The sequence below is a fragment of the Euphorbia lathyris genome, chromosome 8 (genome assembly GCF_963576675.1).
Source record: "Euphorbia lathyris chromosome 8, ddEupLath1.1, whole genome shotgun sequence".
NCBI classification, from domain to species: domain Eukaryota; kingdom Viridiplantae; phylum Streptophyta; class Magnoliopsida; order Malpighiales; family Euphorbiaceae; genus Euphorbia; species Euphorbia lathyris.
The window spans coordinates 40,171,522-40,184,643 of NC_088917.1; the positions used below are offsets into that span (position 1 = coordinate 40,171,522).

The 13,122-nt window shown below is 37.7% G+C and overlaps 1 protein-coding gene across 1 annotated transcript; it reads right to left on the reverse strand.

Moving 5' to 3' along the window:
• Positions 1–9,302: 9,302 nt before the first annotated feature.
• LOC136203506 (RNA-binding protein involved in heterochromatin assembly dri1-like) lies at positions 9,303–10,070 on the reverse strand. The gene is made up of 3 exons (XM_065994670.1): positions 9,764–10,070; positions 9,584–9,654; positions 9,303–9,512 (listed from the first exon to the last, which is right to left on the reverse strand). Exons 1-3 carry the CDS (start codon positions 10,033–10,035, stop codon positions 9,499–9,501), a joined length of 357 nt encoding a protein of 118 aa, XP_065850742.1. The 5' UTR covers positions 10,036–10,070; the 3' UTR covers positions 9,303–9,498.
• Between the last annotated feature and the right edge of the window lie 3,052 nt (positions 10,071–13,122).

Below are 13,122 nucleotides of genomic sequence, written 5' to 3' on the forward strand. Positions count from 1 at the left end.
TGGAAGCTGGCTCGGCAGACTCAAGGCCTGGCATGCTTAACTCCATGTTCTCATTAGATAAATCCGAATCCTGACCCTCCTCAAGAGATAGGACTCCGAATCTAGAACCTGAACCGGAAGCAGAAGCAATACCAGCACCAGTCTTAGTATCAGGAGGCCTAGCCTTTATCTCAGGAGCAACTTGGGGAGAACTTAACTCTTTCCTGTTATCAGGAATTTGATTCCGAATAGCATTAGCTCGTGGCTTTCTTCTAGCTGGGCTTTTGGCCAGCATCCAGGGACCAAAGTTCTTCCCTTCCCCTTGCCTCTCTTCAGCTTGGCCTATGATAGGCACCACCACCTCCTCAACCACTTTCCTTCTTTTAGGGCAGCCATCATAAGTGTGGCCAAACATTCCTCACTCATAGTAGATATTGTGAATACCTTCGTATTCGATATGAAAGACCTTATTCCGAACTGAGAATTTGGACAGAAGAGGCTTAGCCAGATCAATGTCAATACAAACCCTGGCAAATTTGCCTCTCTCTTCCCCAACGGTAGTTTTGTCAACATGGTGAACTCTCCCAACCAGGCCACCAATCTTATTCAAAAATCTCTTATTATAGTACTCAATGGGTAACCCTGGAAATCTAACCCAAGTAAGGATCCTATTCACAGAGCAATCATAAGGATTAAAATTTGGGACCCAAGGCCTCAGCGCCAAAACATGGTTGGAGATGATATACGGTCCACCATTCACCACAGCATTATAATCTTCTGCTCTTGTGAATTTAATGACATAGTAGTCATTTTCTAAATCCGTTATAGTCACCTTCCCTTTCTTTGCCCATTGAGCCTGGATCCTTTGAGCAAAGTAATTAAAGCTGATTCTTTTCCCAAGCACAGTGACAATTAATGCTAATTTCCAATTCGCTCTGAGGATGTGTTTGTCTTTAGATGACAGACGGATCACCGGACACAGTGGGTCCTCTTGCTCACCATCCTCCACATCAGAATCGGAATAGAATTCCTCAGACTCATCCCCGATACATTCATCTTCCAACATGGGTTCTTCCTCAATCACCCCCATTACCTTATCTCTCCAGGAAAATTTCCCCTAGCCAATTCCAGGGTGGACAACATCAACCTGATTAGCCATAATACCAGAGGCAAACTGACCCGCAGCCCCCTGGACCATCTCCCCGCCCAATGGGGAGGTCTCAACCTCCCTAACTGAAATAGTACCCATAGGCACTGACGGGGCCCTCACTTGGGCAGCAGCCCTACCTGCCTGCTCCCCCGCGGCTTTGCTGCCCGCAGCTGCACCAGCGCCCAGCGCCCACGTGCCAAGGTCCCCCACCAGGCCGACTCCTGCCGCAGCGTTAGCTATCTCCTCACCAAGGCAAGAAAGCCTCGCAACAACCAAACACGGGCCAGCGCTCCGCTCCTGCCCACCCTCAATCACTGCCGGAGTCCCAAGAACACCTGCAGCCGAGCTGCCACCTCCATCCAAACCGTGTGCCGCAACCGGCCCGTGCGCCATGGATAGCCAGATCCGCTCTCGGCCCCGATCCAAACCATAGATCGCCTCCCTCGCTCCAGCACCCGCCGGATCTTGCCCCTTTCCCTCCATTCGCGCAGCCTGAACCCACTCCCTAGATCTATCCCGCTGCCGTTCGCCGCTCAACCTACAACCCCGCGGAGAGACCTCCGATTGCCTTCCCCTTTCCGCTGACCAAACATCCGGCGCTAGATCTACGTCCAAACCCCTCCCTGCCGCACGCACCTCCGCCTCGTTCGCCAAACGACCACCCGCGCCGCCCAAGATCGTCGAAGCCCTAGGTTTTGCCTTTTCCTTCTCTTTCGCCATGACATTACCAAAATTTATTAAGATGTTAATAACTAACTCTGCCACATATAATTTAATCACAATATTTTTTTGTCAATGTGTCTAACATGTTTACCATGTTACTAATATGCAAATAACCAACAAAAAAAAATGTAAGAAACTGTTTCAGTTTATTGACAAACTAGTTTGGAATGTCTAATGTGATAGTTAAATAATGAGATAAGGTACCAAAATAGCTCTATGGTTTTTGGAAAAGTATCAATTTAAGCTCCACGTACAAAATAGCAACAATATAGGCTTAACGTTTAAAAAATGGTACCAATTTAGGCATCGATAACAGAATGAGACACATCATTGATATTACTCCGTTAAGTTCTATCAATTGTGCGTGAAGGGAGAAATCAATACTTAATGGAGTAATAGGAATGACGTGTCCAATCCGTTATCGATGCCTAAATTGATACCCTTTTTTAAACATTAAGCCTATATTGGTACGTTTTTTACGTAAAGCCTAAATTGATACTTCTTCAAAAACCATAGGTCTATTTTGGTACCTTATGCAGTTAAATAATAGTCAAACAAATGTTTTTCATATTTTCGATAACTTATGGCTAAAATTGATTTTACTGGAAAATATTATGGTTAAATTTGCACTCTTTCATACCTTAGAACTAAATTTGCACTTTTTTAAAAACGTCAGGCTAAAGTATATTAGTTACGGAGGAAAATCAAATATTAGAATTGCACTTATCTACATATTTATGCAGTAACTAAATTTTTAAAATCACCTTTTTAATAGATAATCCTTTTGTCACTTTAACAAATAAATCATTGTGTCCTATGCTCAGAAAAAAGAATAACAATTCTATAAAAAAAATAATGAGAGATAAATGATAAAAAAATCTCCTATAATAGTACCAAAATTTTGAGCGGTAACTTTCCCCCCAATTAGAAACACCCAAAATCTAAGTATGAGTCTACACCAAAAACACTCGGCAACCCACCTCTCTCTACCTCTCCATCACTCCATCACTCCATCACGTCTCTATCTTTTTGCCATTAAGCTCTCCATCGCCCCCTCTCTCTAAGAGCAACTCTAGTGGTGTGTTGGAGGGACCAATTTATAATTTTAAAAAATTGTTAAACACTCTCCAACCACTAGAAACCATCTCAAGCAAGTATCTAGTTTCAAGCAGGTCGTCCAAACTGGCGACTCGCTGGAAACAGAAAGGTGGGCCCAAGTGGATTATTTTAATGCTTTTTTTTTGTTGAAGTATTAGTTTAATGTTTTTTTTGTTAAAGTATTATTTTAATCAATTGAGTTAAAATAGTTATTTTTAATGCTTTATCTCCTCTCAACTGAATTTTTTCACACAACCCATTAACTTTTTATTTTTTATATGAACACAATCCAATAATTATTTATTTGCTATATATATACACACATTGAACAAATATTGTTTCACTTAAATAATTGTACAGATAACAAATATTATTTCTATTAATTAATAACTTTTATTCCATTAATTTTTTTTTATAAGCAACTTTTATTCTATTAATTATGCTTTTAATTTTTTAAATCTAATTAGTAATAATTCATTGTCAATTTTATTATTATTACAAAATAGGTTAATAGATTAAAAGTAAAGAAAATAAAATAGTATATGACGTGTGGGACCCATTAAACATGGTGATTGTGACTAACCATTAGAGGAGATTTTTGGAAGAGTTGTTTTGATGAGAGAGTTGTTAGAAATTGGTGAGGTGGAATGGTTGGAGGGTGTGCAACCCTCCAACCATTAGAGCTGCTCTAAGACTCATATGTTATCAACGATAATATTTTAATCACTTTATTGATTATGTATTGCAATACAACAACAGATCTGCTCAGGTGGGTTCGGTTACTTTATCGAGTAAGAATCACAATGCTTTAACCTCGTATTAGCTTTCACACTGCCCTCGTAAATTCTATCATTGAGGTAAAAATTATGCATTTGCTAGCTTTTTTTATTCTATCTTTCTTCAGTTGTTAGTTGGGATGAGAACTGATTTCAGGTTTCTTAATAATTGGATATTATGTATGAAATTAGATTCTTGAATGAAGTGAAAATTAAGTAATGCCTTGTGAATTCTCGAGTCAACATTTATTCTTCCATATTCAGTCTTCTTTTTATTATTCGTGTGTATTTTAAATTTTATCTTAGTCCTCAATGTGCTTAAACACTCAAAGAACTGTGATTCTATATATAAATTAAAATTTATCATTTTTTCTTGATTTACTTTATGAAGATAAATAACTTATAAGCAAAAAAAAAAAAGCTTCAACTCTGCACTTTAGGTGTTTCCTATTAAAATAGAAAATTTGCTCCTCTTGAAGTTTAGTAATATTGATACAATTATTATTTGATCGATAGGTGAGTAATGTCGATGGCTATCTTGAGGGAACATGAGACCACCTTCTATGGGGTAAGAAATCTTATGCTGGTCTAATAACATCAGTAACCTTCTTTTTCACAGGGAAAACATGGTTTTTGAAAATCTTGTACTGATGTGGAATGTTTTTTCTCAGATGGATGAACTCTATGGATAATTTTAATTTACGTTGATTACATGGATTTATTTCCATGCTGCAGTTTCATCTATGCTCATACGATCACAATTATCGAAAGGTATATAATTTATCCATTTATAATCTGATTTATTCTGATCTTTTCAAAAAAAGTGATACAAATTTCCTATGGAATTTGAGTTCATCTACGTTCATATGATCACAATGATAGGAAGGTTTACGACTTATTTAATATATTACTGATTATTATTTTCACGCAAAGTGGTTATATTTTATGTTTTAATTTTTGGTTTTTTTGGTCTTTGATGAAAGTTGCAGCGCCATAAGGAGATTGGAGAGATGCGAGGCACTAGCGGTAGAAGTGGCCAATTTGTATTTTTGGTGGCTTGTGCTCATAATTTTGAAAATTACAATGTACAAAGATGTAAAAACTTGTTGAAAATTTCAAAGTTCATATGAATTTTGTCAGACAAATTGTTGGATTTACTATTAAAGTACAGTGCATATTGTTATCATAATATATCATTTTTATTTACAATTATGGTTGTTGTAATTTAGAGACACATTTTGTAATCAAATTATTCTTTTAATGGTGGTGAAGCTCTTAGCCTAGTGGTTGAGAGCTTACCTATGCCTTGGGAGGTCATGGGTTCGAATCACATCCGGGTCTGGTGGGGATTTTTCTTTCTTCTTTAATGTAAGCGCATTGCGCAAAATTTAAAAAAAAAAATTATTCTTTTAATGATGTATTATAATATCATTATATATATATATATATATATATATATATATATATATATATTGTCACGGGGGTGATCCTAGGCCCGGCCTAAGCCCCGTGTGGCGCCTCGACTTCCCCAAGTCTCGGCCAGCCAACTCCTACCGAAGGGTCCCGTCAATACTTCTGTCGGTATTCCGTCCTGGAAGGGTCTCCCTGTGGGGTTAGCCTCACCCTAGAATGGGCTCGCACTATGGGGCACTCACCGGCCCCCATAATGTCCGTAGGGTTCCACCCTACGGAGACATCCGCCTTCCTTCCCGAAGGACGTATGCCCGACTCTCCTAGTCTCTGGTAGACTAGGACGGATCACTTAGGCCAGTACCGATTACTGACCCCGGGGGCGGCGGAGATCCATACGCCAGGGTAGTCCCTGTCCCCCTATAGTGTTTCTTATACCAACTCGGGTCCGCCCGTCCGCGTACGTTGATATGCCCCATACGCCACACAGCTTGCCAGTAGGGTTGAGTTTGCCTATGGCCAAACTCCCCCCCCTTACACTCTCCCCCACTTAGAGGATCAACGTCCCCGTTGATCGGGTTTGCCTCTTCTGACGAAAGCTTTCCCTTTTTGGCTTGAGTGTCGCTAATGTTTCCTTAAGCTGTCGGCCTGTTTCCACTGATCTCCGCTTGCCTTTGAACTTTACTTGAGTTTCTACACTGCTTGCTTTTCTCTAAGGACGGCTTGAACTTCAACCATCCTTTACTTGAGTTTTCACATTGTTCGCTTGTCATTAGAGATGGCTTCAACTCCGACCATTACTCTGCTATTTCTGTGACCTGCGACCTGAACATCTTCGACTGAAGATCTTTTCTTGCGCTGCAATTATAAGCTTTATTCGTTGACGCTAGCAGAAGTACTTTTCAAAGGGTTGTGAAGCTTTTTGACAAATTCCTTTCAGATCAACAACTAGTGTTTCCATCCGAGCACTCTTCCTCCACGGAACATCCTCTGATACTCTTGTTCCACAGATCACCCTTTAAGTCTTCTTATACCAAGGATACTAGTCCTCCACGGGACATCCTCTGATACACTTTCTTCACGGATCATCCTCCGCGTCTTCTTCCTGTTCCAAGGGTCTTCTTCCGAGTTCCCATATTCCTTCACCACATCTCATCAAGTACATCTCATCGTACACTAGAGGGTCTTCCTCTAAGTATTCTAACTCTTCCTCTTGTCTAGAACATATCATGTTTGTTGTTAAGACTTCTCGCCTTCGTCAAGCTTGTTGGGGTTTCCAACACACAAAAACACATTCATTTTCCTCTTGAGGGTCTGCATTTTCTCAAGTTTATTGGAGTACCTGCACAGAAAACGTGTCCTTTTTGTACATGAGTTTGTTTTGGGCGTCCCCTCCACAGAGCTCATTACAAACAAGGATAAAACCTATGAATTATCTCAGGCGTCCCCTCAATACATTCATAGTATTAGAACTATTTGTCTTCAATATCAGCCTTCATGGCCTCGGCCCCTGCCGGATTTGTATTTAGCCTTCATGGCCTCGGTCTCTGCCGGACTTGTATTTAGCCTTTATGGCCTCGGCCCCTGCCGGATGTAGATTAGCCCTCAAGGCTTCGGCCTCTGCCGTATGTATATTAGCCCTCAAGGCCTCGGCCCCTGCCGGATTTTTTTTTTTTCATGGTCTCGGCCTCTGCCGTATTTGTATACTCGAGTGATCTCTTTTTCATGTCTCTTTCTTTTCTTTTCCCTTTTTTTTGCGACCTTTTATGGTCAAATGAATCTTCCGTCATTTCATCTTCACAAGGCCTTCTATGGCCAAAGAACCATTTCACTGGGTTGTTCTCACCCGATAATCCCAATTACATCCGATGTCTATCCTTTGCCACGATAGACTTGGGCCAATATATCTATTGTTGCCCATAATTTCTTGCATAAGGGTCTATTTCCGTATGATGGACAATGTCCATGTAATCCGAAGGCAACTCTATAATGAGTTTTCCTTTATTCTTGAGAAGGCACACACAATGGAATTCAACAATCCATTCATGTCCTTCCCCCGATCCTTCAAATCCCACCTGAGTTTTCTCGACTCCTGGAAGAGGAAAAGTAATGTCTAACCGAATCAGAATGATTCACGCACAAATTACGCCTCCATAATTTGGCTATGATAACCATCTATTCGCTAGATCATCCCCATGCTACCTCACATGAGCTCCGAATTTCGAATATCCATACACATTCTCCCCCCATTAAAGGGATTGAATCACGCGCAATCCCATCGCCTACTACCGTAGGGGAGTATGCATTCACTTTCTAGCATTCACATGCGTTAGTGATCTTAGTTCTCTTTTGTTATTTCCGCATTCCCACACACTGGGTAATATTTCGCCACACTAGCCCTGGTAAACCCATGGGCTTTTATCAATCCGAAAAGCATCATAAATTTCCATCCGTCAATTCTTTGGGGAAATTTAGGATCTTTAGTATCGCAAGCCCGCATCTCCAAGGTCTCGCTTAGTTAAAGATATGTTCGCTCACACCATGATGAACTCGATTAGTTAAAGCAACGTTGGCTCACACCACGAAGAACTCATTTAGTTAAAGCACTGTTGGTTTATACTATGGAGAACTCGCTTAGTTAAAGCTGGCATACTCTCTTCAGGGAGAACTCTTTAGTTACAGCTTACTTGCCCACCTCGCAAAGGTCTTGCTCAGTTGAAGAGATTACCACATACTTCACAAGGCCTTTGCTTAGTTCTGGCTCTGATACCAAATGTCACGGGGGTGATCCTAGGCCCGGCCTAAGCCCCGTGTGGCGCCTCGACTTCCCCAAGTCTCGGCCAGCCAACTCCTACCGAAGGGTCCCGTTAATACTTCTGTCGGTATTCCGTCCCGGAAGGGTCTCCCTGTGGGGTTAGCCTTACCCTAGAATGGGCTCGCACTATGGGGCACTCACCGGCCCCCATAATGTCCGTAGGGTTCCACCCTACGGAGACATCCGCCTTCCTTCCCGAAGGACGTATGCCCGACTCTCCTAGTCTCTTGTAGACTAGGGCGGATCACTTAGGCCAGTACCGATTACTGACCCCGGGGGCGGCGGAGATCCATACGCCAGGGTAGTCCCTGTGCCCCTATAGTGTTTCTTATACCAACTCGGGTTCGCCCGTCCGCGTACGTTGATATGCCCCATACGCCACACAGCTTGCCAATAGGGTTGAGTTTGCCTATGGCCAAACTCCCCCCTCCCCCCCCCCCCCCCCCCCTTTGTAGTGCAATAAGTTTTCAAGCATGTTTTTCCAACAATGCCAAATTAAAGTCTTGTAAATTTCAAAAACAGAACCCACCATGATCTTTATGCATACTCAACGTATCCCACCAGTGAATCCTCCGAGTTCCATTCTCCTTCATACTCCACGAAAAAGAATTCATTTTTGTGCATATTGTAAGTTAACTTTGTGATTATAAGGAAAACCAATAATTAAAGTTTAAACTAGTTAGTAATTAGTTAAGGTTTTGGAAGGTGGAGTGGTTACCTCTGATCCACTTGATGCTAAAGGGGTGAGAAGAGTGTTCGATGCTAAAGTAAAAGAAACGTGGTAATTGTTATGTTCTCTTTTTCCCTCTAAAAATACAACCTTGTAATATGAGAAGCTATTTAAAGGATGAAGGGTGAAAGTTAAGGTGGATAGAGAAAGAGTTGTTGATAAAAAGGTGAGATGGACAATTACTTTAGATGATTGAAGTTATCTCATACCTTGAGAATCATATTTCACATTCTTAAACTTAAACGTGATTATTGCTAAGTATTAAAGGTGAGGTGAGGTGAGTAGTATATTGATGGTTGCTAAATGAGAATGAGAATGATAAAGTAAAGTTGGATTTGACTTGTTCTGAAGTTGGGCAATATAATATAATATAATATTAAAAAGAAATAAATAGATGCATACATGAGCATCGGGTTCTTATCTAATTGTTTTTGGTTTTGATGCTTAAAGGGATCCTATATTATTGGTGTTGTCTGGGGAAAGCCTGTCTTTTGAAGTGAAGTTATCATGTACAGATTCCTTGGATATTCTTCTGATATTAGCTAATGTATCCAAAGCTTATTTTAATGGCTCATTGATTGGAGCACCCGAATAATAACAAAACAGTTATGGACTTAGACATTCCAAGAAATACAGTCATTTTTAATTAATCGGTATTGAAAGGATGAAACAGAAAAAGAAGAAGGGATTGGAGAATTAGATGATGATACATATATATAATTGGAAAATGCTCTAGTGGGTCTTCGACCTTTAATCTTGATTCTAATAATTATTAGTCCTCAAAAAGGTTGGGCTTTGTGGAATTTTGAGGTATTAATTAAACTGCTCCACCTGAAAAACAAGATATACTACATTAAAAGAGTTGAAAGTTGAAAGGTGAAGCGTAGAAAAAGAAAGGTTACCATAATCCCTTGGCGTCTTGCATTTGTAACACTCAATTCTGCTAGCGTAATTGTGCTCTCCACATCCCATTCTGTCCATTAATATCAATGGTTTTGTTAGATATAATAAAAAAACTACAGTAGGTTTTAATGCATGCTATGCTCTCCACATTATTATTTGAGATGAGAGAGAGAGGAGACCTAGTGCAAATCCAGTCGCCAGATTTCCAACCAGGAGGAACGGTAGGATCTGAAAAATGATTTTTGGAAGAACCACATCTGTAACAGGTAGACCTGCTAGCATAGTTATGGGAAGAACAATTGCAATACCAATCACCAGGTCTTTTGTAGATGAATGTAGTTGGATCTGGACCTCCATACTTAGGATATGTACAATGTTGACATGCTTCTCTTTTCTTGAAATTTATGTGCTCGCATGCTGGGCACATCCAATCTCCTCCACTCCAGCTCATTCTCTTTCTCTTTCTCTTTCTCTAAGTGAGTTTTTGTGTTTGGAGTTGATGCTCTTATATACTTGTTTTTTTTGTTTTAAGTTGAGATTCCAACAAAATGTTTATTCTCCTCAAGGTCAGAACTAGTGTGCATGCATCACACTTGTTTTTCATTTCTATTTCCTCTTATACCCTCTCTCTCTTCGTTCCTAAAACATTCATTTTTAACTGGGCATTTGGTTCACAAGGGGTAAGAAAAAAGGAATCAATAAATGAAAACTAAAGGAAAGGAAAAGAATAAACATTAATTCTCTACGTGTTTGAATACCTTTAGGAAAGGGAATGAGTAAAGGGAATCTAATTCCTTACATGACCTGGGATAATGTGTTTAACCTAAAGTGGGATAAACCCATAATCTAAAATAGGTGAAAGGAATGAGTTTTTTTTTTTTAAACAAACAAGAATTCTCATTCTCATTCTCATTCCTAAAGACTCCGAACCAACCCCCCTCATTCACTTAATAACATCTTTTCATCACTATTCAAACAATTAATATTTTTCTTTTTAAAACTCTACTTTTTCTCTCTACTTCAATTATTTACATTAATACAACCCAATTAAACTCTCATGATATTTTTAAGATTTCCATTCCTTGTCTTGTTAATTATCATCCAATCCAATCAAATCTAGATAGAATAAAGGGTCAAATATTAATTAAGTTGACAAATGAGATATGCCTTCTCTTCTCTTCTCTGCACTAGTCTCACTAATCCAATTAATATAATATACTAGATTATGCATGGATTCATGCTAATTTCTGCTGCATGATCCATCCCCATGCATTCCACTATTTCTCTTTCTTCTTAATATTAATATTGCTACTTCTTTCTTTTTTTATGTTTTTATGGTCAGTTAATAATTGTGCAGTCTTTTTGCATATTAATCACATTACTAGTTAAATAATAATTTCAGACATATATATATATATATATATATATATATATATATATATAAACATTAATTATCAACTAAAACACTAATTAGTAGGAATTTGAAGATTTAATTGGATAATGTAGAGTTTTACTAACGGTCAACAACAGTTTCTCAGTCTGTTTTATTAAAGTAAATAGTTTAACTTATACTTTGATACGGTTCCTTAATATGCTAGCTTGATAAAAAAAAAAATTTATGTTATTCTGAATTTTATTTTATTGTCTGTATTAAACTTTTGTATATTTGGTAGGGTGATTAATGAAATTCCTCTTATAAAAAAACTAATTAGTATTTGGGCAAAGCTTGATGGTCCAGTAAGAGAGTGAAAGAACGGAAGTAGATAGTAAAATAGCAGTTATAGCCCTGGTGAGGTGGCGGGGTGACATGGAAACAGAAAGAATTGATTGGAGGAGGTGGCAGATAAGCCTGTTGGTAAGAAGGGCTTATTTATGTAGTCAGGTGGAGGTGGACATGGTGAATGAAAATCCGGATAGAATCAGGTCCACATGCCATCTCCATGCCATGCCATAATTCAGGATTACAAAATTCTTTTCTTCCTTGTATTTTATTCCTCACTTTTCAATAATTTAAAAAGCAACACACCAAGATTCACATCAATTCAATTTAATTTAATTCAATTGCCACCCACCCAATTCCACTACTACCACCATCACTTTCACCCTTCCTTTACAAAGTCTTTCGGAATTCTATTATTTCTCTCTCAACAATTCCATTTTCTTCAAATTCAATAACTTTATTATTATTTTTCAGATAAATATAAAATCACAACTTAGAAAAAATACTCCTCCAACACAAACACAATAATAAATGTATTGGCCGGATCAAATAAGATTTTCTAACGCTTAAATAAATTCTGATCTTAAGAGTTGTATATATGTATGAAATCAAAGTAGAATATATATATATATATATCTTCTTCAAAAAATATATATATATAAATCAAAGAAAGGATATCATAAAAGACTCAAACATCTCTTAAAAAAAAAGACTCAAACATGATACATACGCCATCCTAATCGGATATTAGAGAAACGAATTAAATTTTAATAATTGTCCAAATTGAATGGAATATACTATACATTATAAAATTGTCATTTATACAAATTGATTATAAAAAGTAAAGGAATATATAAAGATATACATTCAAAGTGTATGGTTTTGGGTAAACAGAGTAGTATGGGTAGCATTAAATATAATACAGATATTTACAAAAACAGAAAAAGAAACCTGGGATGCGGCGGCCTGCTGCTGAGAGATGGATGGCATAATAGTTAAGTTAGTTAAAAAGTAGTTGGAGAATTTCAAAGTTAATTTTAGATTTGGTCTCAATATAAAACATATTTAATTTTATAGATAGATGGAGAACAGGTGGGCCTACCCATCAACATTAGAAATGACCAAGTTATTTCATTCTAACCTTTTTTCTTTTTTCTTTTTCATTCTCATACATTTATTTTTATTTTCTCATTTGCTCAGATCCAATTTATTTTCAAAATACCATTTCTTTTAAGAGCATTCAGAGTTTTTTCTCTTAAAGCTAATTATTTATTCTTAGAAAGGATAGTATATTTCAACAAAAGTAAAAAAAAAACTACAATTCGTAAGTATACTATAAAAGTTTGAATTTGTATTTTCAATATTATAGATCTTGATAGAGTAATAGTAGAGAATATTTAAAAGTGCTTCCGACACAACGATAAGAAACACATTCCACTTAAAATCGATTTTAAAGTATTTTTCTTCAGAAATGATTTCATTATCTTTCAATGAGTCAAATCTATATGGTAGACCAACTTCTTTTGTTTTTCTATTAATAAAAACATGACAACACTCATTTAGTAAGACATTCTACGTATGCTTGATGTTGTTGTTTACTATTTGCTGTTGCGGGTTGTTGTTTGAAAAGCTGTTTTTCCAAAAAGCAAAGATCTTTTTTTTTTTGTAAAAAATGTTTTTCATGTATTAAATGTAAACAAGAGTTTCTAAACCAAACACCTAAAACTCTTATTTTTAAAATAAAAAAACAAACTCTAAATACCACAATTACTTTCCAACGATAAAATAATAATATTATTAATTTTTTAACTTATAATT

Bases quoted from the DNA above. Each gene is read 5' to 3' on its own strand.
- LOC136203506 (XM_065994670.1), bottom strand. From the start codon at position 10,035: ATGAGCTGGAGTGGAGGAGATTGGATGTGCCCAGCATGCGAGCACATA. The intron at 9,655-9,763 runs GTCTCCTCTCTC...ATTAATGGACAG, and splicing joins GGCGACTGGATTTGCACTAG to AATGGGATGTGGAGAGCACA.